Source organism: Tetrao urogallus, assembly GCF_951394365.1.
Source record: "Tetrao urogallus genome assembly, chromosome: 11".
In the NCBI taxonomy this organism is placed as follows: Eukaryota; Metazoa; Chordata; class Aves; order Galliformes; family Phasianidae; genus Tetrao; species Tetrao urogallus.
Window position 1 is genome coordinate 18,965,212 of NC_136824.1, and position 25,991 is coordinate 18,991,202.

Here is a 25,991-nt window from a genome sequence, read left to right on the forward strand (position 1 = left end):
TTCAGGCGGGAGTGTTACGTTCAGGGCAGGGCGCCGAGGGGGCGCTGAGGGGAGGGGGGGCTCCACGCGGTTGCGGTCACGGCGGCGCTGGCGGAGGGTTGGTTGGGTGGGTGCCCGCAGCGCTCCGCCCGCCCGGGCTGAGTCAGCCGTCGGCGCCGCGGCCACGTGCTGGGGCCCCGCTCGGCTCTTCCCGAGGCTCCGTGCTCTCCCAGCTCTGGGATTCCGTTCATCCCCGCGTGGCCGCCTGCCCCTCCCCCCGCCCTGCCGCGGGCTTTGAAGCGTTCGGGGTGCGTGAATGGGGCTTTTGTTAGCGGACGGCGGCCGCCCGTCGAAGCGGAGAGGCGGCATGCAGAGCCCGCTACGTGCCACTCCGAGTCGGCACTGCGCTCCTTGGGGAGCGGGTGGTGCGCAGGGCCGGGTTCGGGCACCCTGCTGCCCCGGGGGCGGCTCCAGAGCACGTGCTGGCACCGGTGTGTGTCTGGGGGGGAGGGGAGGATGGCAGCCGGAGAACCGCACCCCAACGCAGGGCCGAAAATGCCGCCGTCAGCACGCGGCTGCGCGCCCGCCCCGCACCCGGAGCAACGCTCGGACAGACGGTTGCGAGTCGTTGAGGAGCGGCCGCGCACCTCGCCGTGCCCCGGGGCCGAGCGCCGCGGCCACGTGCGGCCGGGAGGGGGGAGGGGGCGGCGCCGCGCTGTGCGGGTCCGCACGTACGGCATGGGCTGCTGCGGCGCGCCCTGCGGGGCTTCCTGCCCTAAGGCTCCGAAGCGCGGCGCTCTGACCGCTGCCGCTGTGCGGCGAAGCTGCCCGTCCTGTGCCGGCGCAGCCCGCTGCGCGGTGAGGATGGAAGGTGCGCACGCTCCGACTGTGTTCTCTTGATAAGTTTGCCGCCTGTGCTTCGTTTCTTTAGTTGAAGCCTGCTCCGTGCCCTTGTCCTCTAGGAAGGGCGGACGCGGCGTTACAACACGCAGTGAAGGTGCCCGACGCTCATCCCCCGCCTGCTGGCTCGAAGGCCCATCCCGGCCGGCCCCACGAGGGCTGCCTTTGGGAGGCCATCTTGCAGTTGCATAAGGCTGCGGCGCAACCTCCCGCAGTCGGAGTCATCCTCCCCTCCCAGCGAGGGGGGACGCCGTGTTGGCAGCCTGCTGAGCGCCCGGCTCCGTGGCTGTGGGTGGGGATGGCGGTGGGGCTGTGCCTCCTTCCTGCCCCGGGGCGCAGCTGGGATGCCGCAGCCGGAGGTTGGGTGCTGCAGCTCGCACTGAGTCACCCCGCTGCCCAGCCCGGCCCGCTGCCTTCCAACGGTTCTGCCTTTCTGGAATGTTCAGCGGCTGAGGAGGCACCGGCCATCTTGAGCGTGCCTTGCCTGAAATGGGGTGATACCTCTGGGGATTTGAGAGTTACGCCGAGTTACGCCCCGAGAAAGCAAAGCAGCTTTGTGCGGGGAATCAGGCTTTGCAAGGTATTACTCCCCCACCCCCTTCCTAGCTCAGCTCACAGTGCCTTCAGGTGTTCCTGAGGAGCTGATTTTAAAAAACAAAAAGTGGGAAATGCCAGACATTCCTCTTAGGGTTATAAAACCGCTCGCCCTTTGAGCATCCGTTGCAAATGGGATGCAGGAGGAAGAACGAGAATGTGGGGCTCCCTGCAGCCCAGCAGATGGTGGCTGGGATTTTATTTTGCTGCTGTGTTTCTTCTGTCCCCCATGAGCAAGGTCACAGCACAGCCCTGTCGCTGTGTCTCTTATCTCCTTGAGTCTGTCGGAGAATCTCTGGGGATTCTGACTCAAAGCAATTTAACTCTCCTCCCTTTTTATACAATCATAAAGCCTTCAGGGCTTGGAAATCACACTCACAAATGACTTGAGTGGGTGGGGAGTTTTCACGAGGAGGAAGCTGTCTCCAAAGCAGGGAGGCTGAGCTCCTGCCCAACGCTGTGGGAGCACAGGAGTTGCACTCAGTGCTCGTCTCTTCCCAACCCTGTTCCCCAAAGCCACGCGGTCCCTTTTGCTGCTCTTTGCAGAGGCAGTTTCCCGGCAGAGGCTTTTTGTGCTATCCAGCAGGTGCTCCAGGATGCACCAGCAGATGTTAGAGGGCTGAAACACCCATGTTCAGGTCTGAGCAGCGGGCATCCCCGTAATAAGGCGCCTTTGTTGAGGCTTTTATGTGGGCAGGCTTTCTTGTACTGACTCGAGTGAATCAGCAGCTTCTGGCAGGGCTGAGGTGAAGGACGCCTGCCAGGACAAATTATGGTTTTTGCTGGCCCGTCTTTGCGCTCCATTTCGCGCAGCGATGAGGCGATGGTGAGTCAGGGCTGCCTGCGAGAGGATCGGCACGTAGGTGGGGGGAGCGGCTGGCGGGGGACCTCTGTGCTGATGCTGCGCCCTTCTGCTCGGCCCAGCTTTAGTGGAGCTGCTGGTTTATTAATGCCCTTGGCAGCTGGAGGTGCACGGTGAGCTCTGTTTTTTGTGGCAGATGGAGCGCATCCCTGCACGGCTCAGTGTGCTGATGGATGGACTGCTGACCCTCAGTACTCCGTCCCCCCACCTTGGGGAGCAGCACACCAAGAAGCTGAGCCTTGCCCAGGCACATGGTCCCATCTTACCTGGGTGTAAGTGCAGAAGGAAGGCGCGCAGGAAGGAGAGGATAAGTGGCTTCTAGCTGCATTGCTGCTTGAGGACAGAATTCCCAGTGGGGGTCCTCCCATTGCAGCACACAACTGTGGGTTTCACTTCAGCTTTCTTGTGTGCTCAGAACCTTCCCTGCTGTTCTGGGGATGCTTTCATCTCGTGGAGACAAGCACGGAGTTTCTTACTCCCAGAAGCAGCCGGTCTCAAGCCCTGTCGGAGTCTTCCTGCCTCCTGCAAATGCGTGGACTGCAGTAGTGGTGTATTCATTTGGAAGAGGGCCCTTGAGGACATTCAAGGATTCTTTAGTCTTATTTGCATCGTCTGCCCCGGCGTTGTGCTCAATCAACTCAAGTCTGATTATCTGCAGGCTTAAAGGCCGGGTTAAGCCTAGGTGCACTTGGTGTGCTGAGGTGTGTCCCCGCGTGCAGCATGCCTGCAGTCACGCCAGCAGCCGGCCGCCCGGTCCCCAGGCTGCTGGCAGAGATGGGCTGAGAGCGGGCAGGCAGTGGGCAGCGCGCTGCCTGTGCACTGAAGCGCTTGAATTTTGTTGCGTTGTGTAGCTGCAGGGGAAGACTGGCAATGAAGAGAAGCTATGAAGGGAACTTCTGCATAGAAGGCAGGTGAGCTTTGGGTGGTGTCCATGGGGAATAACATTTAAATAGAAGTGTGTCTTGCCTGTATCTAAGACTCTCAAGTAGGAACATGACGATAGTCTGACCCAGTAGCAGCTTTCTCGTTACCTCCATATTCATCACGTGGGTGTGTTGGTGTCTCTGCATGGTGAGTGAGCAGGGGTGATCCCTAAACACGGCACCATTTTCTTCTCTTGCAGACACCGAACTCCAGTAACCATGTCGAAGCACCACGATGCAGGGACCGCTTTCATCCAGACCCAGCAGCTGCACGCTGCCATGGCAGACACCTTTCTGGAGCACATGTGCCGCCTGGACATTGACTCTGAGCCGACCATTGCCAGAAACACCGGCATCATTTGCACCATCGGTACGTGGCTCCCAGATCCCAGGGAACTGTGGCTCACGTTAGGCTGTGAATGCCTGTGCTGGTGAAACTCATTGTGGGAATGTGGGATGGCTTCAGCCTTCATCTGTTGCCAAGGCTGTGCCTGTCTGTGGAAACAACACAACTTTCCCATGCCTGTCTGCCTGCTTTTATTGCTAGTAGTAAATCCATGTCTGAACCGGTTGGGTTCAAATGTGCTCCCAAAGTCAAGTTAAGACAAAGGAGCTCCTTTCGTGTTGAGCAAGTCTATATCCACTGTGTCTCAGTTATCCCCTCCACATGAATGATGCTTGTGGGTTATCTCATTATTTATAGCAGGTTAATATTCAAACTGTTTCCTCCTCTTAGGCCCAGCCTCCCGCACTGTGGACAAGCTGAAGGAAATGATTAAATCTGGAATGAATGTTGCCCGCCTCAACTTCTCGCATGGCACCCACGAGGTAAGGATGGGGGTGGGACTGACGCTGTCCCGAACTTGTGACTGCTCATCCCTTCCTTCCTTTCTGCAAGACGAGACCAAGGGAAATCCAACTTGCTCCAGAGCAGCTGTGGTAGTGTAGGAAGACAAAACTTTATGTTTGGGGGAAGTGTGCCAGCTGTAAATACCAAGCCTGCAACATTCCTGATAACGTTTCAATGCTTTCTGGAAGCAGCTTGAGTTATTTCCACACCCTTTTCTGCACCTACCTCTATCTGGGAGCCAGGTAGCTGATATGAGTTCCTTTGCTTCTTCCCCATCCTCATGGGGAAGTGAACTCGCATGTGCTTTAGGGCTAGGCTGCTTCTGGGTTGCCTGTGTACCTCCGCAGGAGTACGCAGCCATTCACAGTACACAGTCATTCACCCTGCTTCACCGTTGAAGGTTTTGCAAGTGGTTAGCGAATAACTTCGTCTCAAAAGATAAGTCAGCTGAAGTAATTACTGTGTGTGTCTGGAAGAATTGCGCTTCTGGACTTGCCTGGCTAGCCAGCTGCTCAGGTTATGTCCTTAGTAGTCATGAAGCTAGCAGCTTGTCACTTGTGGGGGGCAAAAATCCTCTGGGAGTAAGGTCAGAAGAAATCAACACTGCTTGTGGTGGACGAGCCCTTTTTGATATAAATAGAAGAGATCCTCTGCAACGCTGCTGGAGCAAAGGATCCCATTCCAGGTTGCCCGGAATGCCACCCTTAGCGTTGAGACTGAGTTCTTACGCTGGCTGCCCTCCTGCTTTCAAAATGTCAAACTGTAACCAAATGACAGCTATCGGTGGCTTTACTTAGTGAGCTGTGAGCCCTGAGGTGCGTAACGGCTCGACCTTTAAAGGCCACAGGGCACTGTAGAAATCAAAAGGTCTGGTGTTTAGCTGCGCACAACCGTTGGACCATGACTGCATTAGCCTGTGGTAGCAGCAGTGCACAGGCTGCTGCTGACCAAAATTCAAACATGGAAAGGGCTGTATGGACTGGTTTCACTCCTCAGTGGTCGCGTGCTGCTCCCAGCCAGGAGGTTCAGCAAGGAGTTGGTGGCCAAGCTTGAACCTTCTTAGCTGTCCTAGCACAGTGCTGTGGTTGGTGTGCTTGCTTGCTGAGGTGAAGGACAGGGAATGTGGCTTGGCTTTGGGTGAAGTGCAGCCCAATTGCATATTTGGTTTAGATGGAGGTTAGGTGATTGCAGCAAAACCAACTGCTGTCTGCTGCCCAGTTTGATTGCTAGCTGAGTAACCAGGCAAGGCTGAGTTCCCATCTGGTTCCTCAAGCACTCTGTTGTCCACTACAGTTGCTTGAGGTTTTCGCGTGCTGTCCATATTTCAGTTCCAATGTTCATCCTAAAACACATAACAGGGCTCAAGTTAGTAGCTGCAACCAGATGCTAGACCTTGAAGCTCTTTCATGGAGGAAGTCTGCTTTTACTTCAGCCCCTGCCAGCATTCCGATCACGTGTAATTCTTGTGGAAGACTTCCTGGGAGCTGGTCATTGATCTGTACCAAGTAATAAAACATCCCAGGTGACTGATAAGCCCCACGGCTCTGCTCAGGCATGTTTCTGGTGCTGCCTGTTACAGCTGGGGTATGTGGAAGGACCAGGTGCCTTCTCAGTCTCCACTTGTGCACTTGATCAGTAAACTTAATTTTTTCTGCTCTTGAGAGCTAGCTGTGGTGTATTTCTGGCTGAGGGCATGCACGGCTTGCTGCAGATGCACCTTCCTGATCTCAGGGCAGGTGATGTGAGGACAGCTAGGTGATCCAGGCTGCATGCTGTCAGCCCATGCCACAGGGAGGGGAAAGGGCATTTCTTATCTTCCGGAGCCTGCCAAGTATTGCATAACTGTCAAGCTTATCTCTAGTGTTGTTTAAACTAGATAGCAACCTGACTTGATGATCATCTGAAGCTTGTTTGAGATGATTGGGATGGGAATTTCCCTGTGAAACTGTCCCAAAATTGGCAGTACTAGCAAAATGCTCTTGCACCCATGGAAGGTTTTTGGAGCGTGCTGTGCGGAGACGGAGCCTTGAACTTCTGGCTGCAGTTGCATTAGCTCTCAAAATAAAATGCAAATATGTAAAGGGGTAATATCCTCTGAGTAAATCCCTTATCCCTAGCGGAAATCTGAGTCAGAGTTGTGAAAGAGTCCACCCATGTGCCTGACAGCAACGTCCTCGCTTTGGTTGTGTTGGTGGGACTGATAGTGGGGGATGAGGTTGAAAGGCTCTGGGGCAGTGTGGCACCTCCACTTTCAAGCTCTGAAGGGAAGAGGACAGCAGCTATGTGCAACCATCCCTTAGCTGTGATGCTTTCTTGCTGTTCTGTCCTTTCACACATGCAGTCCTCCAGCTGCTGCTATTTGATCATGCTTGAGTAGTGTTTGGGCTATGTAGCACAAGCAGTGGAGTAGAAGTGAGCTGAAAGTTTCCCTCTCTTTTCCAGTATCATGAGGGCACAATTAAGAACGTGCGAGAGGCTACAGAGAGCTTTGCCTCTGACCCAATCACCTACAGACCTGTGGCTATTGCACTGGACACCAAGGGACCTGAAATCCGAACTGGACTCATCAAGGGAGTAAGTTACTCCTTTTTCTTTTTATGCCCACCTTTTCCAGTGCCTGAGATTAGATAATGTTCCCATGGCCTGCTTTTCCCAAACCAGGATTATCTTATGAGAACAAAATAACTGTATGTGTTGTCTGGCATTTGTGCCAAGAGTCTGCACGAACTGCTGCAAGCTGCAAGGCAGCTGGGTGCTTGTTTTTTTCATGTTTTTTTTTTTTCTGAAACACTTGTTTTGACACACAGAGTGGCACAGCAGAGGTGGAGCTCAAGAAGGGCGCAGCTCTCAAAGTGACCCTGGACAATGCCTTCATGGAAAACTGTGATGAGCACGTCCTGTGGTTGGACTACAAGAACCTCATCAAAGTTGTAGATGTGGGCAGCAAAATCTATGTGGATGATGGTCTCATTTCCCTGCTGGTTAAGGAGAAAGGTGTGTAACAACCCTCACAGCATTTGCTAGCTCTCCTTGTTCATTCTTCCCTAAGAATCTTTGTGACTTCCTTCCTTCCAGAATGGTTCTTTAAGTTCTGAGTTAAAGAAATGAGCGCTGAGATCTAAGACTTAATGCTGCAGTGAGATGTTATAGTTAAAAAAAAAAAAAAAGTGGCTCAGCTGGGGTAATTAGCTTGAGCTGGCATTCACTAGTCATCCAGAACCCCCTCTCACAGATGAATACGTGGGGGGCATGCATATGCCTATTAAACTATATTAATTCATACTTCCTACTCAGAGTTGAGCAAATTTTATAACAAGATCCTGTGTTTTATGGTTGGAAACTGAACTAGCTTTACTGGTAGTGCAAGGGAAAACTAATTTCCCAGTGTTTCCTTCATGGTGGTTCAAAAATCTGCTCTAGCCTGGAGGTATCTCCTGTAACTCCAGAGCATGCAGGGAGGTGCGGGTGAGGTGCTTGGATATTATGGGATGCCCACATGCAGAAATGTAGCCTGCTAGTTCTTTGAGGGAAGCAGCCCCAATCTCCTGCATGGTGGGGAAAAGAGGCATCTTTCCCTAAAGCACACAGTGGTTTTGTGCCGTGCTCTCACGGGTACGTTACAAGCTCACGTGTTACGGGAGTCTCAAGGAGAGCAGTGTTGTGCTTCTGCTGAGATTGCTGTGAAGCAAACATTGTGGTTCTCAGGCAGCTTTGGCAGGAGGGGATGTGGGAGCTGGTGGTGGGGAGCTCACCCTGCTATGCTCTGACTGTGGGAATGCATCTGTTTCAGGCAAGGACTTTGTCATGACTGAGGTTGAAAATGGTGGCATGCTTGGTAGCAAGAAGGGGGTGAACCTCCCTGGTGCTGCGGTTGACCTGCCTGCGGTCTCAGAGAAGGACATTCAGGACCTGAAATTTGGTGTGGAGCAGAACGTGGACATGGTGTTTGCTTCCTTCATCCGCAAAGCTGCCGATGTCCATGCTGTCAGGAAGGTGCTAGGGGAAAAGGGAAAGCACATCAAGATCATCAGCAAGATTGAGAATCACGAGGGTGTGCGCAGGTGAGCTTTGCATGAGTGGCACTGCAAGTCCTTCACTCTGGAGCAGCAGGAGGACACGGCCCTTTCATGCTGTAGCTCCTCAGAAATGTACATCACTCTTTGTAGTGAGTGTGATTTCAGACTTCAGTGCTCAGGATGCAAACTGGTGAGCTAATGCATGGAATCACCAAATATGTGACAAACTATTAGACTGAAATGTCTCAGATAAGCTCTTGCTCTTCTTAAAATCTGTTTATGTATAACTTAAGAAACTGTCCTATGGCTTGACCTTATGTTCCTTCCTCCTGCTGTGGTATTACAGGGTACCAAAATGGCACCTGGAAGGTCAGCGTGTCGATAGGGTGTCTGTGCATCAGGCTCCGAGTGATGCTTCCTTTCAGAAAAGGGAGGACAGCAGGGAGGACACCCTCAGAACAAAGGGGATAATGAATCTCTCCTCTTGTTGCAGGTTTGATGAGATCATGGAGGCCAGCGATGGTATTATGGTGGCCCGTGGTGACCTGGGTATTGAGATCCCTGCTGAAAAAGTCTTCCTCGCACAGAAGATGATGATTGGGCGCTGCAACAGGGCTGGCAAACCCATCATCTGTGCCACTCAGGTGCTCTGAACACGAAGCTAGCTTGTATAACTGCTGGGTGTTTGTGGGTCTGGCAGGGTGTCAGCAGCTGTCCTTGTGTGCTGCGGAGAGTCTGGGGCAGATCTTTGATAGCATTTGTTAGCAGGTGAGAAGCAAGAGCCAAGAGGCGTTGCAGTGGCTTAACAACACATCTTCAGGGATTTGGGGTCTTCCCCATTAAGGCTTGGCTGCTGAAGGCTCTACTCCTTAAAACCTTACACTACATGAGCCTTTTGGGCTGCGTCCAAAAAATTTTGGGGAAAAATAAGATGCAAAATGCAGGTTAGAGCAGCATGTCTGTATCTAACAGAAGGATTGCTCCGAGTTGCTGTGTCCCGGGTCGTTTGAAAGTTGCACTCATTCTGCTGCATTAGAAGGAACTGAAAAAACAATATGATCTATGATATGATTACCTTCGGAACTGCAAATGAGGGGAGGAAGCTGACACTGCAGCTTCAGTACAGATCACACGCAGACAGTCCTCAGGCACTGGCAGGGCTGACTAGCAGTACTTGCTGTGGGATTGTGTGCCTCTGCTAGGGTAGTGCAGGTTGACTCTAGGCAGTCATTAGGTGAGATTCTGGATGTACCAGCCACGTGTTTCCAACCAGAACAGCATGTTAGTAGCAACCTCAGAAAGGGACAGGAGCATATGCTGCAATAAATCTCCAAGTTGAGTTTCTTGGACTAAGCTCTGGTGCTGAGAAGTCGAATTGGAAAGTGAGAATACAATATCTGTGGTGCTGTGTGAGTTAAAGCCCTTCAGAAAAGGAGTAAGTGTAGAGTGGGAAGAAAACGTGTTGTGTGTTTTTGCTTTAATTTAGAGCTTGTTAGGGAGCAGGCCCCTCTACAGGAGAATGTCTCTCCCTACTACCAGAAGTCAGGTTATACCTTGACTTGTACCTTACGCGTGTATGGAGGTGCCTTAGTGCAAAACCAGCTGCTTCCTCCTGCTGTATCCTGACTCTTCTGAACTCATTTATCTGCAGATGTTGGAAAGCATGATCAAGAAGCCTCGCCCAACCCGTGCTGAGGGCAGTGATGTTGCCAATGCAGTTCTGGATGGAGCGGACTGCATCATGCTGTCTGGGGAGACCGCCAAGGGAGACTACCCGCTGGAGGCTGTGCGCATGCAGCACGCTGTGAGTAGCCCCCCTGGTGCAAGTGGCAGTGCTCTGCCTTCCCACACCTGGAGATGTGAATGCCTGGTGCTAGGTGGCAGCACCTAGTGGCATAAAGCAGCAGTTCTTTGGTTCGTGCTCCCACTGTGGGGTTTGCTTTACCTAGCGTGGCCCTGAGGGTCTGGAGCCTTGCATTGAATGCTGCACGCTGCTGCCAGGTAGAGCTGAGAGCTGCATTGCAGTGCTCAGAGATCTAAAACTTCTAGTTCTAAAACTAAAAATTGAAACACCTTCATTTTGATTTAAGGCTAAGGTACAGGCTTTTTGGCTGCTACCTTGGTATGAATTTCTTTGAATGCCTTGTGCATTTTAGTGTTTTAATTGCCTTAAACTTGCCCAAGGTCAGGAAGCTGCTTGTTAAGCAGTGTCTCTAGATAACAAAGTGTTAGCTGACTCCTCAAGGTTGTGGGGGAAGGGAGGGACTGGGAAGGGTGGGAAGGAGGAGGCTTGAGGTATTGCATCCAGCAGCTGATGCATTTGGTGGTGGGAATGTTTGTTGCACGACAGCACCATGTTTTTACATGCCTGAACTGCCAGAAGGCTCTGCTCTGCTTCACGTTAACCCAGCTTGTGTTTCAGTTCATCAAAAATCCTGATGCCAGACATCTAGAAGTACTGGCTTTCCCCACTTGCTAGGGCTGTGAATCATGATAGTTTCATCTGCAGTTCAGGTGATACAGATGAAGGCACTGAGCTAGCATTTCTGTTTGCAGTGCATTATCTAAACATCTTTTATCTGGTCAGTATGGAGTGCTGTTTTCTCACATGGCAAATAAAACATGACTTTTAACTACTGGGCAGTGACTGCTGGCTTACAAACTGAATTCTAACTGTGAACTCAAATTCCTTCCTTAGTCTTTCAGCCCTACATTGAGGGCTAAGTCTTCCTACCAAGATTTGGAAACTTAATGCCATGAATGTTGCAGTTCTGGCCTGAAAGCATAGTTAGCTACAGCACAAACTGAGTTTGTGGCTCCGTCCCCCCCTGCGTGTGCTTCCCTCTTCCTGCAGGGCTGGGGATAATGGTGCTCCTTCTGCCAGGCCCACAGAGGTGAACTGAAAGATTTTATCTGCTCTATGGAGGAGCAAATCCAGATTTATCGTTAATGTATGTAGACATAGGCAGGAAGGTCATCAGCGGAACTGAGAATGAGCAGGGCCTGCACCCTTTGCTCCACTGAAATGCCTTCAGCTGCTCTCTCCCAGAGTTTTGCTGGGTTGCTGTGTGGTTTCACAAAGCAGTCATTTTCCAGTGAGCTCTGCAGCAATGAGCTGTTTCCTCACTGGCTTCTCTGCAATAAAAAAAGGTGCTTGGAGTTTGGCAGCAAGTTTCCAAATGTTGAGCAGACTGTTTCCTACTTCTTGAAATGGGCTTCCTTCCACTTCCAACTGATGATCTACAGTTATGAAATGCTGATGTGGCCCTTCTGTCTAACAGGACCACAGTGTGCATAGCTCTTCCACTTCCTTTCCTCTCACTTCCACTCTGCAGTCTCTACCCTCATGCTAACTACAAACACAAACTGTTTCCATGCACGTAAAGCCAGCTGTGATGTGCCGTGAGGAATTGCTGTGCCCTTCTGAAGCTGTTGTCAGAGCAAGCACTTGAGCACTGAGTCGCATTCCGACTCTTGGCAGTGGAGAAGTAGCCTTCCCACCAAATTCACGTTCACTCTGCGTGTAGTGCAAAGCTACCTGCATCTGGCCTGGGAGCTGAAGGCATGCTGCCTGCCTGCTGGTGCCTGCAGTGTTTCCAGGCAGGGATGTATACTCCATATTCCGTTTGACCTAACAGTGTGAAGCCAGCAGAAACAAAACTGAGTGCTTTAGGACTGGTGTATTGGATCTGGACTCGTGTTCCTATCTATCACATGTCCTGTTATATTTAGACATAAGACACTTAACTACTTTGGCTTAAACTGGTATCTGTGGAAGAGGGATAATTCCAGCATCATGAAAAATAATCCATTAGCACCAGAGTAGCAAAATTTTTATTGGAAAGGGGATCCAAGTGCAAAGCTTCTATGACAACGGCACTATAGTCTTTGCTTTAACATCAGCTTGTAGTGCAGTGTGTGGCAGCTGTTCAGCTTTGGGAGTAAGGGGGTGAAGACCTTGAGAAGATCAGCCTTTGCATGCTTTTCTAGTCTCTGCAAGCCTTCTTTATCAGGTTGTCAAGGGCGAGTGCAGCCTTCTGAGATGGGAATTGTCTTTTCATGTGAGCGATTCTCATGCTACTGGGATGAATAAATGATGGAGCTTGTTGCACGTGCTTAGGCTGTGACCAGGAGGCCTTTAATTGTGCAGCTCTGGCCTGTCTGAGCCTGGCATAAATTCCTCACTGTGTGGTGAGAGAGCCCTGTAAGGAAGGCTTGCTTCTGCTTTTTCCTCTGTCTCTGAAAGATAAGTTGGTACAGCACTTGGAGGTGAAACTTCTTTGGCTCTTAGTTGAACTGGGTGAAGCTAGGAGGGCGCACATCTCCCTTTCCAGGGAAGAACTACTGGGAAGTGAAATAAGCAGCCACAAGAAAGAGAGTGGTCTGAGGGGTTATGCTATAATCCCTGAAAAGCAAACTGCGTTTGGTTGCTCTGAGAAGAGTCCTAAATACAGCGAGAGTGCTGCCATTAAGGCACCGTGCCAGCCGGGTGGTGTGGGGCAGGCAGTGCAGCTGTGCTGTGACATGCAGCATTGCACCTGAGAGCCAAAGAGTGTTCCGCAGCCTGACCTTTAGTGTCCTCTTGCATGCATTACTATGACAATTAAGCAAATTAACGTGATCTCATGTTCCTCTGGTCTATCTTTCCTCCTTTTCTTTCCTCTTTTCTTCTCTGCCCTTCTTCCTCGGGACTGCAGATTGCTCGTGAGGCTGAGGCCGCAATGTTCCATCGTCTTCATTTTGAAGAAATCTTACGCCACAATGTACATCACAGGGAGCCTGCTGATGCCATGGCAGCAGGCGCGGTGGAGGCCTCCTTTAAATGCTTAGCAGCAGCTCTGATAGTTATGACCGAGTCCGGCAGGTAGGGCTCAGAGAGGGGAGAGGCTTAGGCTGGGTAAGGTAACTGATGCTTGTTCCCAGCATGCGGGTTAGATACGTGCTGCGTGCCGGCCGTTGCGTGAATGAGAGACCACGCTTAACACTGCAGGCGTTCAGCAAGCAGCGTGCAGCTCTGGTGTCCGCAGGGCCGCAGGTAGGTAGGAGCAGAGCAAGAGTGCCTGGCAGTTGGGCATGAATGGCAATTGAGTGCGGGCCCAGCAGGGCGAGGTGCCACCAACTGGTGAGAAAAACTTGGAGGATCAAATTGCTCTTCATTAAGGTGGTGCTGAAGCCAATTTTGGCTCATTGGCAACTCTTCTGAAAGGCAGAAGCTGGCAGCAGCTGTGTGACACCTCTGTGACTGAGCGCCTCGCTCTACGCAGTGCTGAGTGACTGACACGAGTGTTGTCTTCCCGAATGCGTGTCGCTCTTCTAGATCGCCCGTGAGGCGGAGGCCGCCATCTTTCACAGGCAGCTGTTCGAGGAGCTGCGTCGCCTGACCCCCCTGAACTGCGATCCCACCGAGGCCGCTGCTGTTGGCGCTGTGGAAGCGTCCTTCAAGTGCTGCAGCGGGGCCATTATTGTCCTCACCAAGTCTGGAAGGTAGGAGGTCGCAGGTTCCCTCGGATCACGGCTCCGTGACCGAGCTGGGGGAAGGAGACCTGCACAGAGTGCCTTGAAATAAAGCTGTAGCAGCGGAGCCCAGGTTTGGCAGCGACGATTCCTGGGGAGGTGGCAGACATCTCAAACATCTGCACACATGTGGCACTGGGTTCCCGAACCTGCCAGCGTGGCATCAGCACCAGGCCCTGCCTCTTCCTGCTCTGCACAGCACCTCTGCCAGCATTGCTGGCTGGAAAAGCGGAGGGGAAAAGTAAACTGCTGCAGCTTCCACCTTCTTAGCAAGAAGTCCTCAAGTTAGCAGTAGAGTTAAAAGTTGAGCCGATGCAGTCTTGTCCTTTCTATCAAGGCTTTGTCCTCTTGAAAGAGCTATAGTTCGGCTGCTACCTTGCTGAACCTTCTAGGCACCAACCCAGCTCCCCTAAGCACAAGAGGGGTGAAGAAAGAATGCTTAATCAGAATTGTCAGGTAGGGGAAATGAGTGCATTGCAAGTTTTTACAAGCTTCCCAAAGCCTGCCTGTGAGTAGTCCTGTGGAAGAAGCAGGTGTCCAGCTGGGTGAGCTCAGCACCGTGGCTGCAGGTGAGGCAGCAACGCAGACTGAAGCTGTGTAGGGAGGGATTTCTGAACCAGCTGTGCTGATGATACACTGCTCTTCCTGTTGGGTGAGAGTGAAGCACAGGGCTGCAGCCTGGCTGTGAGCAGCTTTCCATCTAGAGGAGCTACGCTCAGAGGGCGGTGGACCATAAGTCTCAAACTACTTTCTAGAAGAGAAGCTGAGTATCTTACATGGAGCTGGCAGCAGAATTAGTGCTGCAATGGAAACATGACTGTGCACGTGCTGGGCATGGCCCACCTCAAGAACCCTTAACCTAAACTTACAGCTTAGAGTGATTTGAAGTAGCCACTTTGTGCAAAGACGAGGAGCGACTGCATGAGCACAGTTCTGGATACCCTTCTAAAGTTTCTTTGTGAAAGGTTCCAGTCTTACACTTGACCTTTTTGGAAAGATTTGAACTCTGGTATTTGAATATTTTTAGCTGTGGATTCTGTTACAGCCTTGGAGTACCTGCGTGTGTTAGAGCTGCTGGGCAGTGTGGGGAGGATTGTCTGAGAGCTGGCATGTGTGATTGGGGGCTTTTGAACCAGGTTCTTGCTGAGCTTGGCTCCAGAAAACAAGGTTTGCAAAAGCTAGCGAAGCTGCTAGCAAGTGTGTCAGAAAGATGGAGCTGTAAATGGCGTGGCTGTGCAGCTTTTATTTTTTTTTTGCTTCTAAAAGCAGAGCCCAAGGGAGGGGAGGCTGTAGTTGCCACCCTGTGCTTGCTGCCTGCTGTATGGAGGCTCTGGTGTCCCTGGTCTCTGCATGTGGGTGTCAGCCTCCATCAGAGCAACCCCGTGCTCCCCACACTCAGACCAGATGAAGGCACTTGCTTCAGTATTGCTTCCAGCAGTGCATCTGCTTTGGGGGGGGGGGGAGCTGGGATGAACACGTGGGATTAAATGTTGGTTGCTTCTCTGAGACTTAAACCCATCAGTGAGCTGTAGTCAGACCCAACTTTGGGGGTGGCTGCCTTTCCCTGACATGGATTCTGCCCTCTGGAAGCATCCTCACACTGCTGCTGACACAGGCTTGTTCCACCTCGTGAGGTGGGGGTTGACAAGAACAGTGAAAACTTGCAGGGATCCTGCTGAGATGCCGAGGAGAGCTTGCAGAGGACAGAATAGATGGCAGCTAGCCACCTTCACATAGCAACAGAGACAAATAAATGCTTGTGTTTGGGCCGAAGCATGCAGATGGCACTCTGAAACCCAGGGGTGCGACAGTCTCACCTGCAAAACCCGTTAGGGTCTGTTGCCTCATGGTATTGCTCAGCCCCACTGCTAAATTGAGCAATGACTGTTGAGCTCTGCTGGTAGAACTTGACTCTTGCAAAATATTGTGCCAGCATCCCCTGGTCTCAACCCGGCACACTTCCAGAAGTGGCAGAGCTCTCCGGGGTGATGGGAGATGGCCTGTGCTGCAGGCAGGGGTGCCCCTCTGCTTGTGCCTGTGCTGCAGTGCTGTGCCTCACCCTGTGCTTCTTTTCCCTCTTGCAGGTCTGCACACCTGGTGTCCCGGTACCGCCCGCGGGCTCCTATCATCGCTGTCACCCGCAATGACCAAACAGCACGCCAGGCACACCTGTACCGCGGCATCTTCCCCGTGCTGTGCAAGCAGCCGGCCCATGATGCCTGGGCAGAGGATGTGGATCTCCGTGTGAACCTGGGCATGAATGTTGGTGAGTGCTGCGCCCCTGCCTCGCTCTGGGGGCTGCAGCAAGACCTGCAGCAGTGTCGGTGCTGCTGTTGGAATGTGAGGGACCACGGTTGCGTAAGTGCACCGCATCTAACGGGGAAATGGGACGGTGGTTTCGTCACGGCAGCTTTGAAATAGCTGCCAGCAGGAAACCAGCTCTGCTTTAATAAGCGAGAGAAGGGAGGTGTGAGGAGACCTGAGTGCTGATGCTTTTTCCTTTTTCCCCAGGCAAAGCCCGTGGATTCTTCAAGACTGGGGACCTGGTGATCGTGCTGACAGGCTGGCGCCCTGGCTCCGGCTACACCAACACCATGCGGGTGGTGCCCGTGCCATGAGCTGCCGGCACCTCCCCTCTTCCACCCCCGCGCCCTTCCCCATGCATTAGGCCTGCAGTCGCTTGCGATGTTCTCCTCGTCCCTAGCGTGGATTTAGGTTGCTCAACACCACCGAGTGCAGCAGCGGGGGAAGAGACCTTAAATCACTCAGAATACTTGAAGTGTGTAGTTGTTTCCAGACCTCTCTGCCTGTAGTTAGCTGTGTCAGAGCGGGGCCCTGCACTCCCCGTGTCCCCCTAGCTTAGCACTGTCCTCAGGGTGTGGCTGATGCCTCTCCTTGCCCCGGCTGTGGGGTGATGGGGAAGGAGTAGGCACTCATGGTAAACGGTTCTGCTGCTGCACACCGCAGCTCCCCCAGGTTGGTGCCCTCTGTCCCCGAGGGGTTATGGGTTGTCCCCTCTGGGCTTACACTCCAAAGGTGTGCTCCGCGGTTCCTACTAGAAACCCAAACCAGAGTGCTGCTCGTTGTGCCCCTGGGTGCAGGTGGAGTCCTGCTGGTTGTTGGGGTGCAGGATGGGTGGGGGACGCACGCTTCATCTCTATGCAGCCACCTGCCCTTATATGGTGTCTGTCTGTGTTGTCGCCTTTCCTGAGAGCGTTCCCTCTGTCTGGGCGCCCTGTTTGCTCCGGTGGGTGTACGGGGTTGTGGAGCACCACTGTGCACGTTAATAAAGAGCTGAGCACCCCTGCCCACTGTTTCTTGTGCTGCTGCTGCGCGACAGCGGGGTCGCGCGTGGGGGTGGAGAGGCGGGGGGCCACCACAGGGGGGCACCCGGAAAGGGGACGCGGGCCCTTTAAGAGGCGTGGCAACTGCGCAAGGGGGCGTGGGTCCGACAGGCCCCCCCTCATCCTACTGGAGGGCGGGCCGCTGGTGCGAAGGGATCGAGCTCAGCGGCGCCGCTCAGCCACCAATGGGAGCGCGGGGCGGGGGCGGGGCTAGGCGGCGGGCGACGAATGAACGGTCGGCGTGGAGCCGCGAGGCATGACGGCGCCGGGCAGCGCGGGGCCGCCGGGCAGGTAGGGGCTGCGGGCCGGGACCCGGGTTCGGAACCCGCGGCGGGAGCGGGACGGAGGCGCGGGGCCGGGGCCGCTCCCCGGGAACGGGGGAAGGCGGGCGGCCCTCGACCCGTCCCGGGCGGCGGCGGGCCGCGAGGCGAGCGCGGAAGGTCACGGCGCTGCTTCGTGCGGCCCTGGGGAGATCCCCGCGTCCTCGAGGCGCCGAGCGGCGGCAGCCCCGGCCGAGCGCGGCCCCTTTCTGTCCGCCCGACGCTGCTTTCCGGCGGCGGAGAGACGGGCGGCGCGCGGCCGCGGGACGGGGCTCACGGGCTGTTCCCGCAGCGCCGCGCCGATGCACGAGCGGGCCGCCCCCCCGAGGAGCCCCCAGCCCATGCCGGGCCGCGACAGGCTGCTGGCGGCGTCCAGGGAGCGCAGCGCGGAGGCCCCGGACGGCAGGTGAGTGCCGGCTGCCTTCTCCCGTCCCGTCCCGTCCCGTCCCGTCGTGGCGAGCCGGCCCCGCGCTGAGCCGCGCCTTGCTCTGCCCGCAGCCTCGAGGCCCTGAAGGAGGAGGACATCAAGAAGTGCCAGAGGGAAGCGGTAAGTCGCTGCGCGGCTTCGAACCCGGGAGCGCCGGGGGAGCGGAGCTCCGCGCTGGGCTCTGTGGGGGCTGAAAACAGAGCTAAATGTTGGTTGCGAGCGCATCCTGCTGCTCTCTATGGAGCCCGTCTGGTTCTTTGCGTTGTGCCCGCGGTAAAGCTTTTCTCCTCACCTACAACCCGAAGGGATAGGAGAACAGAAAGGAGCTGCGGACAGCTCTCCCCGTTGGGTTTGGTGCTTTGAGAACGGCGCAGGGAGCACCCGTTCTGCACACAGCCGCTGTTCCCGCAGAGTAGCACCCCGGGGCTCAGGGCTGCCCAAACAGACTTGGACCGACCCCGCTGTGTGTGCTTGGAGCACGGATGTGTAGGCACGGTGCCACCGAACCTTCTCCAGCTGGCATCGTGACGCGGGAGATCAGCCCGGTAATCCAAAGCCACGCCAAGCGGGTGGACATCTGGAGCGTGTCCTGCTCCCGCGGCAAGGAGAGGCTTGGGTGCAGCAAAAGCCAGCATTCAGGTGCACTGTGTGCCTGCAGCCAGGGGACAGCAGAGTCTCAGGGCTGCCCCACTTTGGCTTGGCTCTATGCTTGGCGGGGAGCAGCTCCCTGTCCCAGAGCAGATGTATATTTAGCAAAATATTTTGCTGATTATTCAGAGGAATCTGGGAGGGCTGTGAGCGCCAGGCAGGCTGCCAGGGAGCCGGGTGCTTCTCCTGTTGTGTTGGGGCGGAGGGCAGCTCGGTGCCCTCGGAGCAGCAGGGTGATGGGGGGTGTCTGGCCTGCCCCCAGGTGATGCTCAGCCTGATCCTCTTTGAGCCGCACTGATCCGGTGGCAAGGTGCGTGGTGCAGGGGTGACCTTGGTGCAGGGCTGTGCTGCGTTTCTTCCTGCCCGCTGTCTCCCTCGGGTCTTTGCCTGGATTGCAACTGTGCCACGAGCGCTGGCGGAGGGGCAGGGGGCAAAAACCTGCCTGCGCAGCCTGAGTGGATTTAGTGCAAGTCACCGAGCTTCTGCCGTGCTTTTAGCTTAAATAGAGCGTTACTTGAGCACCTTTGCGCACTGCTGCCGAGCTGCCCACTGCTCCTGCCGCCGTGCAGCAAGGAGGGACTGTGACACAGACTGCCATGGCACGGCGCGACGGGCGCAAAGCAAGTGTGGCAATGCCTGCGGGACAGAAGGGAGAAACATCCATCAGCAGCATAACTGCTGCGGTGGAGAGCGAGTGGAGGCTCAGCAGCTCTTTAGATAGCTCTTAGCTACCGGTGGGAATGTCTGTGGGATCGTCGTCCCGAGCCATTCAGAGCTGGCTGCTGGTGTCCTCCCCCCAGTGCTCCTATCTCCTCCTCCTCCTCACTGTTTTGCTCTGCTCTCTTGCAGGCTGCCAGCAAGTACAACTCCCAGTACCACAAGCTGTTCAAGGACATCCCGACGGAGGAGAGCGTGCTGAAAGGTGGGCAGTGCGGTGCGGTGCGGGGCAGGAGGTGCGGGGCCACGGGGCTCTGACACCGCTCTGCTCTGCAGTCTGCTCCTGTGCGCTGCAGAGGGACATCCTCATCCAGGGACGGCTTTACATCTCCCCCAACTGGCTCTGCTTCTACGCCAACCTCTTTGGGAAGGACATTAAGGTAATGTGGTGCCCAGCGCGGCCCTTCCCCCATGCCCACTGCTCCATCCCAGAGAGCTCACTGCAGCACACCTCACCCTCCCCATGAGCCACTGACGTTCCCTTCAGTGCTTTGCACTGAATCTGGCTGTGCTTCTTCCTCTGGTGACCTGCAGGCTTTGCCTGGGAGAGCCAAGTACTGCTTTGGAGCAGGATTCCCCCAGGCAGAACCTGGCTGGAAGGGAGATGAAAAGTTCCAGAGGATTCTGGAGGGGGTGTGAATCTCTTCTGACATTTCTGCTTGATTTACGCTGACGTTCCCCACTAATGTTGTGGCTGACGGGGATCTTTGAGGGAAGCGACTTCCTTTCAAGCTGGGCTGCGGAACTGCATTATTTATGTCGGCAGCTTGAAACAAATCTATCTGCGGAGGCACAGCACATCGCTCGCCGGGCTGAGCGCGTTGCAGCTCTGCAGATTGCATCCTGACTGTTCTTAACTGCTGCCCTGCTTGCGGGAGTTCTCGCAGTGAGCTTTTGGGATGCACTGTGTTTATGTTGGACGGTGGTTTCCCTGTGTTCTCGCAGTTTTGGTCAGGCAGAAACCGACTCCAAGCCGAGATTAACGCTGGGGGGTTGCCATGACCTTTAATGAAAACAAAGCAGTCTCTGGGGAGCGCCAGCTCTCCACGTAACTCGCCGTGTCCCTGCCTTCCCAAAGTGATTGCACGCCCCGTGTGCTTCGCCTGCAGGTCGTGATCCCTGTGGTCTCCGTGCAGCTCATCAAGAAGCACAAGACGGCGCGGCTGCTGCCCAACGGGCTGGCCATCACCACCACCGCCAGCAGGAAGGTACTGCAGTGTCAGGGCCTTCCGTCCTGCTGGGGAACTGAGCACAGCTCTGTGCTGGCAGCCGGCCAGGGCAAACGTGGAGTTCTGCTTTTGTTTCTGTATTTCACTTTGTTTCTGTCCGAAGCAAACACTGAGCGAAACTCGTCCGAGCTCAGCCAATCCCTGCCAGGCTCTGATAAACCTTTAAACTTCTTACAGCCGAGGAGGGGATAAACTCGGGCCACAATTAGGCTGGCACAGAACTTGGTTAATGGGCTGAGTGTGAGCTGTGGCTGAGCTCTTAACATGCGCTGCTTGTTGCCTACTGAAATGTGCTGACGTAGCCCTGCTGGGTGCCCTGCGCCTGCTCCTGGCAGCGCTCTGCGGTGGCACCATGGCACAGCGTGGGCCCCGGGCTGCTCAGCCCAGCTGCCCCTTTGCAGCCCTTCTGCACTGCCGAGGTGATGTGAGCTGCTGTCCCTGGGATCCTTCTGGTCACTCCAGGTGCCGCTCAGAGCCACAGGGAACAAAACTGGCCCTGAAAAAATCTGCCCCAAACTTGAGCAGGCTGCAAAAATAGAGCTGGGGAGCTGAGCAGGGAGGTGGTGCGGGGAGGGCAGGGGGACATGGCTCCCATGGGGGGGCAGATTTGAGGGCAGGATGTCTCAGCCTGCCCTGCAGATGGGGAACCGGCGCTTAAAAACTCCTGGGCACATCAATCTGTTTTCTGGTCTGTAGGAAGGATTGAGGTCAGGGCGGAGGGGAGCCCCTCCCATTGCCTTCTCTCTCTTGCAGTACATCTTTGTGTCGCTCATCTCCCGTGACAGTGTGTACGATGTGCTGCGGAGGGTCTGCACACACCTGCAGGTAATGCTGTGCGTGGCTCCCATCCCGCTCTGCCTGTTTGCCATCCCAGCATCCCGCTGGCTGTTTCATGCTTTGGGCTGCACTGTTGAGCTTCACAGGGCCAGTCCTGCCCTCAGCATCCCGGCAGGATGTGACCTGTCCCTGTCCCTGGGGTGTCACACAGTGTCCTGTCCCGGTGACCTGTTCTGGGTCACAGATGAGAGGGACAGAGCCCTCGGAGTTCCTGTGCTCGCCCTTGCAGGGTGTGGAGAGGCAGTGTTTCTAATCTGGTGGCTATTCCTGTTCCACCACTATGCGCACTGCTGACTTCTCCCCAGATTTCCTTACTCACATAGTGGGAAAAAATGCCACGAAGTAAAAATTTGAATTAAAAAGCCTGATATGAGGAGGAAACCCGTCGCTCCTCGGGCTGGAGCGGAGAGGTGCTGGGAGCTCTCCTGCCTTTGAAGCACGTGGAAAGCGGTGCTGGAGCTGCTCCCAGTATTCCTATTTTCCTTCTTCATGGTTCATCTCCTCTGTGTTGTGTAGGGCTTTTGGGGAAATGGAAAGCAGCCCTGTCAGATCACGGAATCGTTTGAGTCAGAAGGAACCCTTAAAGTCTGTCAGTGCAACCCCCTGCAATGAACAGGGACACCCACAGCTCCATCAGGTGCTCAGAGGCCCCCCCGGCATGACTTGGGTGTCTGCAGGAACGGGGCAGCGCTGTCTCTCTGAGCACCCTATGCCAGGTTGCAGGCATTAAAGCAGCTCCTTTGCATAACAGCACACTAGTTGAAAACCTCAGAATCTAATTCTGTAACTCCCATTGGAGCAAGAAGAGGGAAGGCGGTCTAATCCTGTCTTGTTCTCTCTCCAGGTTTCGAGTAAGAAGAGCCTGAGCCTGAAGGAGCTGACGGAGGAGCCCGATGCCGTGTCCCTGGTAAGGGTCAGGATGCTCTGGAGGCTGAGGGCTCTGTCGCGATGCTTTAAAAGCAAAGGCCAAAGTGTGGGAGGTGTGCAGCCAGTGCAGCACTGCCACCCCCAGACACTCCCTGGGGCTCGGTGGTGGATGCACAGCTTCTGAACGGTGTGCAAAGTGCCTCTGCTCTCACTGTGGCCTCCTGATCTGATGCAGTTCGCAGCTGCCAGCACTGATAATGTGCTGGGCATGCGACTGAATCAGCCAAAAGAAAGGGACAAAAGCCCACTTGTTCTGTCGTGGCTGATGTCGGAGCTGCTGCAGCTGGTGCTGGTCCTGGTGTGTGGCTCTGGGGGTGCTCACAGTATCACTGAACCACAGTGGGGCTGTGCTGCTGTAGGGCTGGGGGGTCTGGGCTGTCAGCGTTGGATCCCTGCATGCTGAAGCAGGGCTGGTGACAGTGACTACAGGATAGGCCATGTGGGCTCTGCGTGACTCTCCTGCTAAAACTCGTGCAAGGAGAGCACTTCCTTATGGCTCAAGGGGTGCCTGGGGGGGTTTGGTGGCACTGTTCACCTGGGGATCCCCACAGGAGGTGATTGTCCCTGAGGGCAAGTGGAGGAAGGTGTCACCTGCCTCGCTGTCCCTGTCCCTGCCTGATGCTGACTACCAGTGCATCCACCGGACCTCTGTCAGCAGCCTCAGCGCCAAGGAGAGCTTCACCTCTGAGGAGCCCCTGGCCTCAGGTGAGGGCTGTGCCCGTGTGGGGATGCTGAGCAGGAGGAGCTGGGCACGCTGGGCTGGAAGAGGTTGGGATGCTGGGCTGGAGGTGGAGATGCCAGGCTGGAGGAGTAGGGCACACTGGGCAGGAGGAGCTTGGGACGCTGGGCACGAGAGCTGGGGATGCTGGGCACGAGGAGGTGGAGATGCCATGCAGGAGGAGCTAGGTGCACTGGGCAGAAGCTGTCCATGCTGACTCCTCTCACCTTGCAGAAAGTGCAATAAACACAGAGGAGGAGCTGGAGGCAGAGCAGGGCTGCGTGGCAGAGCTGAGACCCTCCGACTACCAGCTCCTCAAGATTTTCATCGTGCTGTAAGTGTGCTGGGGGAGGTGGGATGAGGATGCAGGATGCACGTGAGCTTTGTAACTGTTCCTGCCACCCAGGATCTGCCTGCTGGTCGTGTCCTCCTCCTACCTGGCATTCCGCATCTTCCGCCTGGAGCAGCAGCTCTGCTCCCTCAACCGGGACTACCTCTCCCGCGGGCACAGGAGGTGAGGGACCATCAGGGCTGTGCAGGCTGGGGGATATTTGGAGACAGAGCAGCTTTCCCCACCCACTCACTCTGCTGTTCCACAGGTGACCGTCCCTCTGCACAGGACAAGGACCAGGCGGTAGCACTTTGTGTACAGAGCCAGAGAGGCTGGAGCAGTCTTCCAGCTGAACCCTGTGACTTGCACGTGGCCCAGCGTCCCCTCAGCTGTAACATGGGACCAAACTCTCCTCTCCTGCTCCCTGCAGGACCATCTGCTGGCTCGTGGCCATGGCTGCCAACTCCCTGCCAATCCTTTTCCTCCCTGGCACTCCGGGGGATGACGGCTTGGGGGAACACAAGCCTCCCTGTAAGACTTGCTGCTAAAACGATCACTGGTTTGTATTCCAGATGAGGGTTTTCTTGCTCAGAGATGACCCGAGGCTCGCTGTGAGCCCTGTGACACGTAGATGGGCTGTTTCTGCCCTGTGTGAAGCTGGGGCAGATGCAGCTGCACCGCTCTTTGTTTCTCTCTGTGACCCCCGCTTCCACCCAGACATGCAGGGATGGGGGGTGCCATGCTCCCCTGAGCCCCTCCTTCCTGGAGCAAAGGGGCACACAAAGCACTTTAGGGTCCTCCACAACGGGGGTCCTTGCTGCAGCCCGTGCCTGGGAATGGTGCTGGACCAAGGCTTCGTTAGCCCCGCTCGCCTCGTTAAGATGTCCCAAAAGGCCTGGCTGAGAACAGCCAGGGTCACGTTGTGTCCGTACGTGTGTCAGCCTTTGTCACCGTGCGGAGCCATTTGTTGGAACCATTCCCCTGAGCTCACATGTCGGTGCTGCGGTGTGCTGGGGAGATAGGGGATACCTGTGCGATTCCTCTGTTGTATTTTTCCTCTTTTTCGGGAACTAAAAGTGCTGATGGGGCCAAATCCCTGAGCCCTGGGGAAGAGCTGGCTGTCCGGCTCGAGGCTGTGAACGTATTTTAAATGATAATAAATGGTGATTTTTCTAGCAGTGCTGTGAGCATCCTGGTGTTGATGCCAGGCTTGCAGCGGGATGCTCTGTGCTCCTGTGTGCTTGGCTGTGTTCCCTGGGGGCACGGAGAGGACGTGGCTATGTGAGGCCTGTCCTGGCTGAGTGCTGGGGTGGTCCCGGCTGTCCCTGTGCCATGGCTGGGGATGGTGGCGTCCCTTTGGATGGGAGGCACCGTGTGCTCGTGTGGTGCTCCGAGTCCTTTCTCCAGCGCCGAGTGAGTGGGTCTGTAGGGATCTGGACAAGTCCCCCAGCGTTTGTCTCTCTAAATGATGGGGCCAGGACAGATTTTGGGGGAACCCGGGGCGGAAGGTGCCAGGGACGAATTCTACGCCAGGTGGCAGCAAAGGCTGCGGGATCGGTGCTGCGGCGGCGGCAGGAACCGCTCGGGGGCAGCGGCAGGGAGAGACGGGCTGAGCCTTCCTCCTCCTCCTCCTCCTCGAGCGGCCGCGGCCCCTGTTCCCTGCCGGTGTGACGCTGACCCTGGTGCACGTTTTCGGGATGCAGTACGAAGGGGACAAAGAGGGATGACACCTCATCAAGCTCCGTTCTAGGGTGATTCTTTCAGCGACTCAAAGTGGTTCTCCGTGCAGAGCTGAGCTCTCCTTGGGATTACTTCCTTGTATTTGTGCAGTTCTGGCTGATTTTAGCTCAGCGGGGAGTGTGTTTGGGGACCGAACTCAAGGCAAATGGTTTTGTCTTGGGTAGAAGAAGAGCAAAGTAGGAAGTACGTAACCATCTCTCAGTGCTGCTAAGCAAAAAGCAAACCCACGTTTTGGGTTGCGTTGTTTCCCAGCCCCGAAGGTGAGGTGCCCAGCCGGAGCCGCAGGGCTCTGCCCGCTCTGCAAACACAGTGCAGCAGCACACGTGTGCTCATGCGGTGGTGAGGGAAGCTGTGCACGTGGGCACTCCAAGCATAACCCTCCCAAGGCTCTGTAGAAATTTCTTCCATGTCCCAGCACTGGAAATTGGCCTCTCCTTGTTTCTGCAGTCTTCCATGCAGCTTTGCTGGGAAGGTTTAGGATTTCTCTAATTAAAAGATGTTGGTGCTTGACCTCTCAATGTTGCTCGTTGCCCAAAAATGAGTTTTAGAGGTTTGCTATTATTTCATCTTGCGTGCCCAGCTCGGTGTTTGCACTGCAGCACCACCTGTAGGCTCCTCATTCCCCCAGGTTGGGGTGCTGTTCCCCAAGGCCTGGGCTCCGTCCTGCTGGAAGCTGGTTGTTTCCTCCTCCAGGTGTTTGCCTGCCTGTTCTGTGCCTGTTTGCTCTCGATGACGCCCAGGATGGTCCTATTTGCTTTTCTTTATGTAAAGAAACACCACGTAAAAGCTCAGGGTGCACCAACCCTCCTTGGCAGCTTGGCCATTTCCACCAGCCCTGCCCTCCTTACAGGACAGAGGCGGCTTGGGAGGCAGCTGTCTGTTACAGCCTTCAGATAGGCACTCCAGGAGCCTCTCTCCCATCACCTCCTGTCCTCATGTCCCCTAGCAGTGCCTGCTCACAGCCTCCACTCCGCCCACTCTGCTCTCAATCCCCCTCTAAAGCGATGCTTCAATCACACCACGCAGTTCCTGGGCTTGCTGTAGTGCCACTTTGCTTTAGCAGCTGCAGGAGCAGTGCCTGGGAAGAGGAGGACTCCAGCAGCAAGTCAAAGCCC

The 25,991-nt window shown here is 55.3% G+C and overlaps 2 protein-coding genes across 4 annotated transcripts; both read left to right on the forward strand.

The window, feature by feature from the left end:
• Positions 1 to 3,462: 3,462 nt before the first annotated feature.
• On the forward strand, positions 3,463 to 16,940 carry PKM (pyruvate kinase M1/2; the record flags this gene model as incomplete). Of its 3 annotated transcripts, none has more annotated exons than XM_079541159.1 (10): positions 3,463 to 3,628; positions 3,995 to 4,086; positions 6,551 to 6,682; positions 6,916 to 7,102; positions 7,899 to 8,169; positions 8,618 to 8,768; positions 9,776 to 9,928; positions 12,822 to 12,988; positions 15,723 to 15,904; positions 16,150 to 16,940. In XM_079541159.1, the coding sequence occupies 10 exons, from the start codon at positions 3,478 to 3,480 to the stop codon at positions 16,254 to 16,256; spliced, it is 1,593 nt and encodes a 530-aa protein (XP_079397285.1). In that variant the 3' UTR covers positions 16,257 to 16,940. The 3 variants fall into 3 exon arrangements, with proteins under 3 accessions (XP_079397285.1, XP_079397286.1, XP_079397287.1); XM_079541160.1 differs by lacking the exon at positions 12,822 to 12,988 and adding an exon at positions 13,442 to 13,608; XM_079541161.1 differs by lacking the exons at positions 3,995 to 4,086; positions 6,551 to 6,682; positions 12,822 to 12,988 and adding an exon at positions 13,442 to 13,608 and having other exon boundaries at positions 3,478 to 3,632; positions 6,918 to 7,102.
• Positions 16,941 to 17,238: 298 nt separating this feature from the next.
• Positions 17,239 to 23,323, forward strand: GRAMD2A (GRAM domain containing 2A; the record flags this gene model as incomplete). The annotated part of the gene is made up of 11 exons (XM_079540619.1): positions 17,239 to 17,273; positions 17,595 to 17,708; positions 17,801 to 17,849; positions 19,227 to 19,299; positions 19,371 to 19,474; positions 20,204 to 20,302; positions 21,077 to 21,148; positions 22,005 to 22,067; positions 22,639 to 22,792; positions 23,040 to 23,139; positions 23,212 to 23,323. 11 exons carry the CDS (start codon positions 17,239 to 17,241, stop codon positions 23,321 to 23,323), a joined length of 975 nt encoding a protein of 324 aa, XP_079396745.1.
• Between the last annotated feature and the right edge of the window lie 2,668 nt (positions 23,324 to 25,991).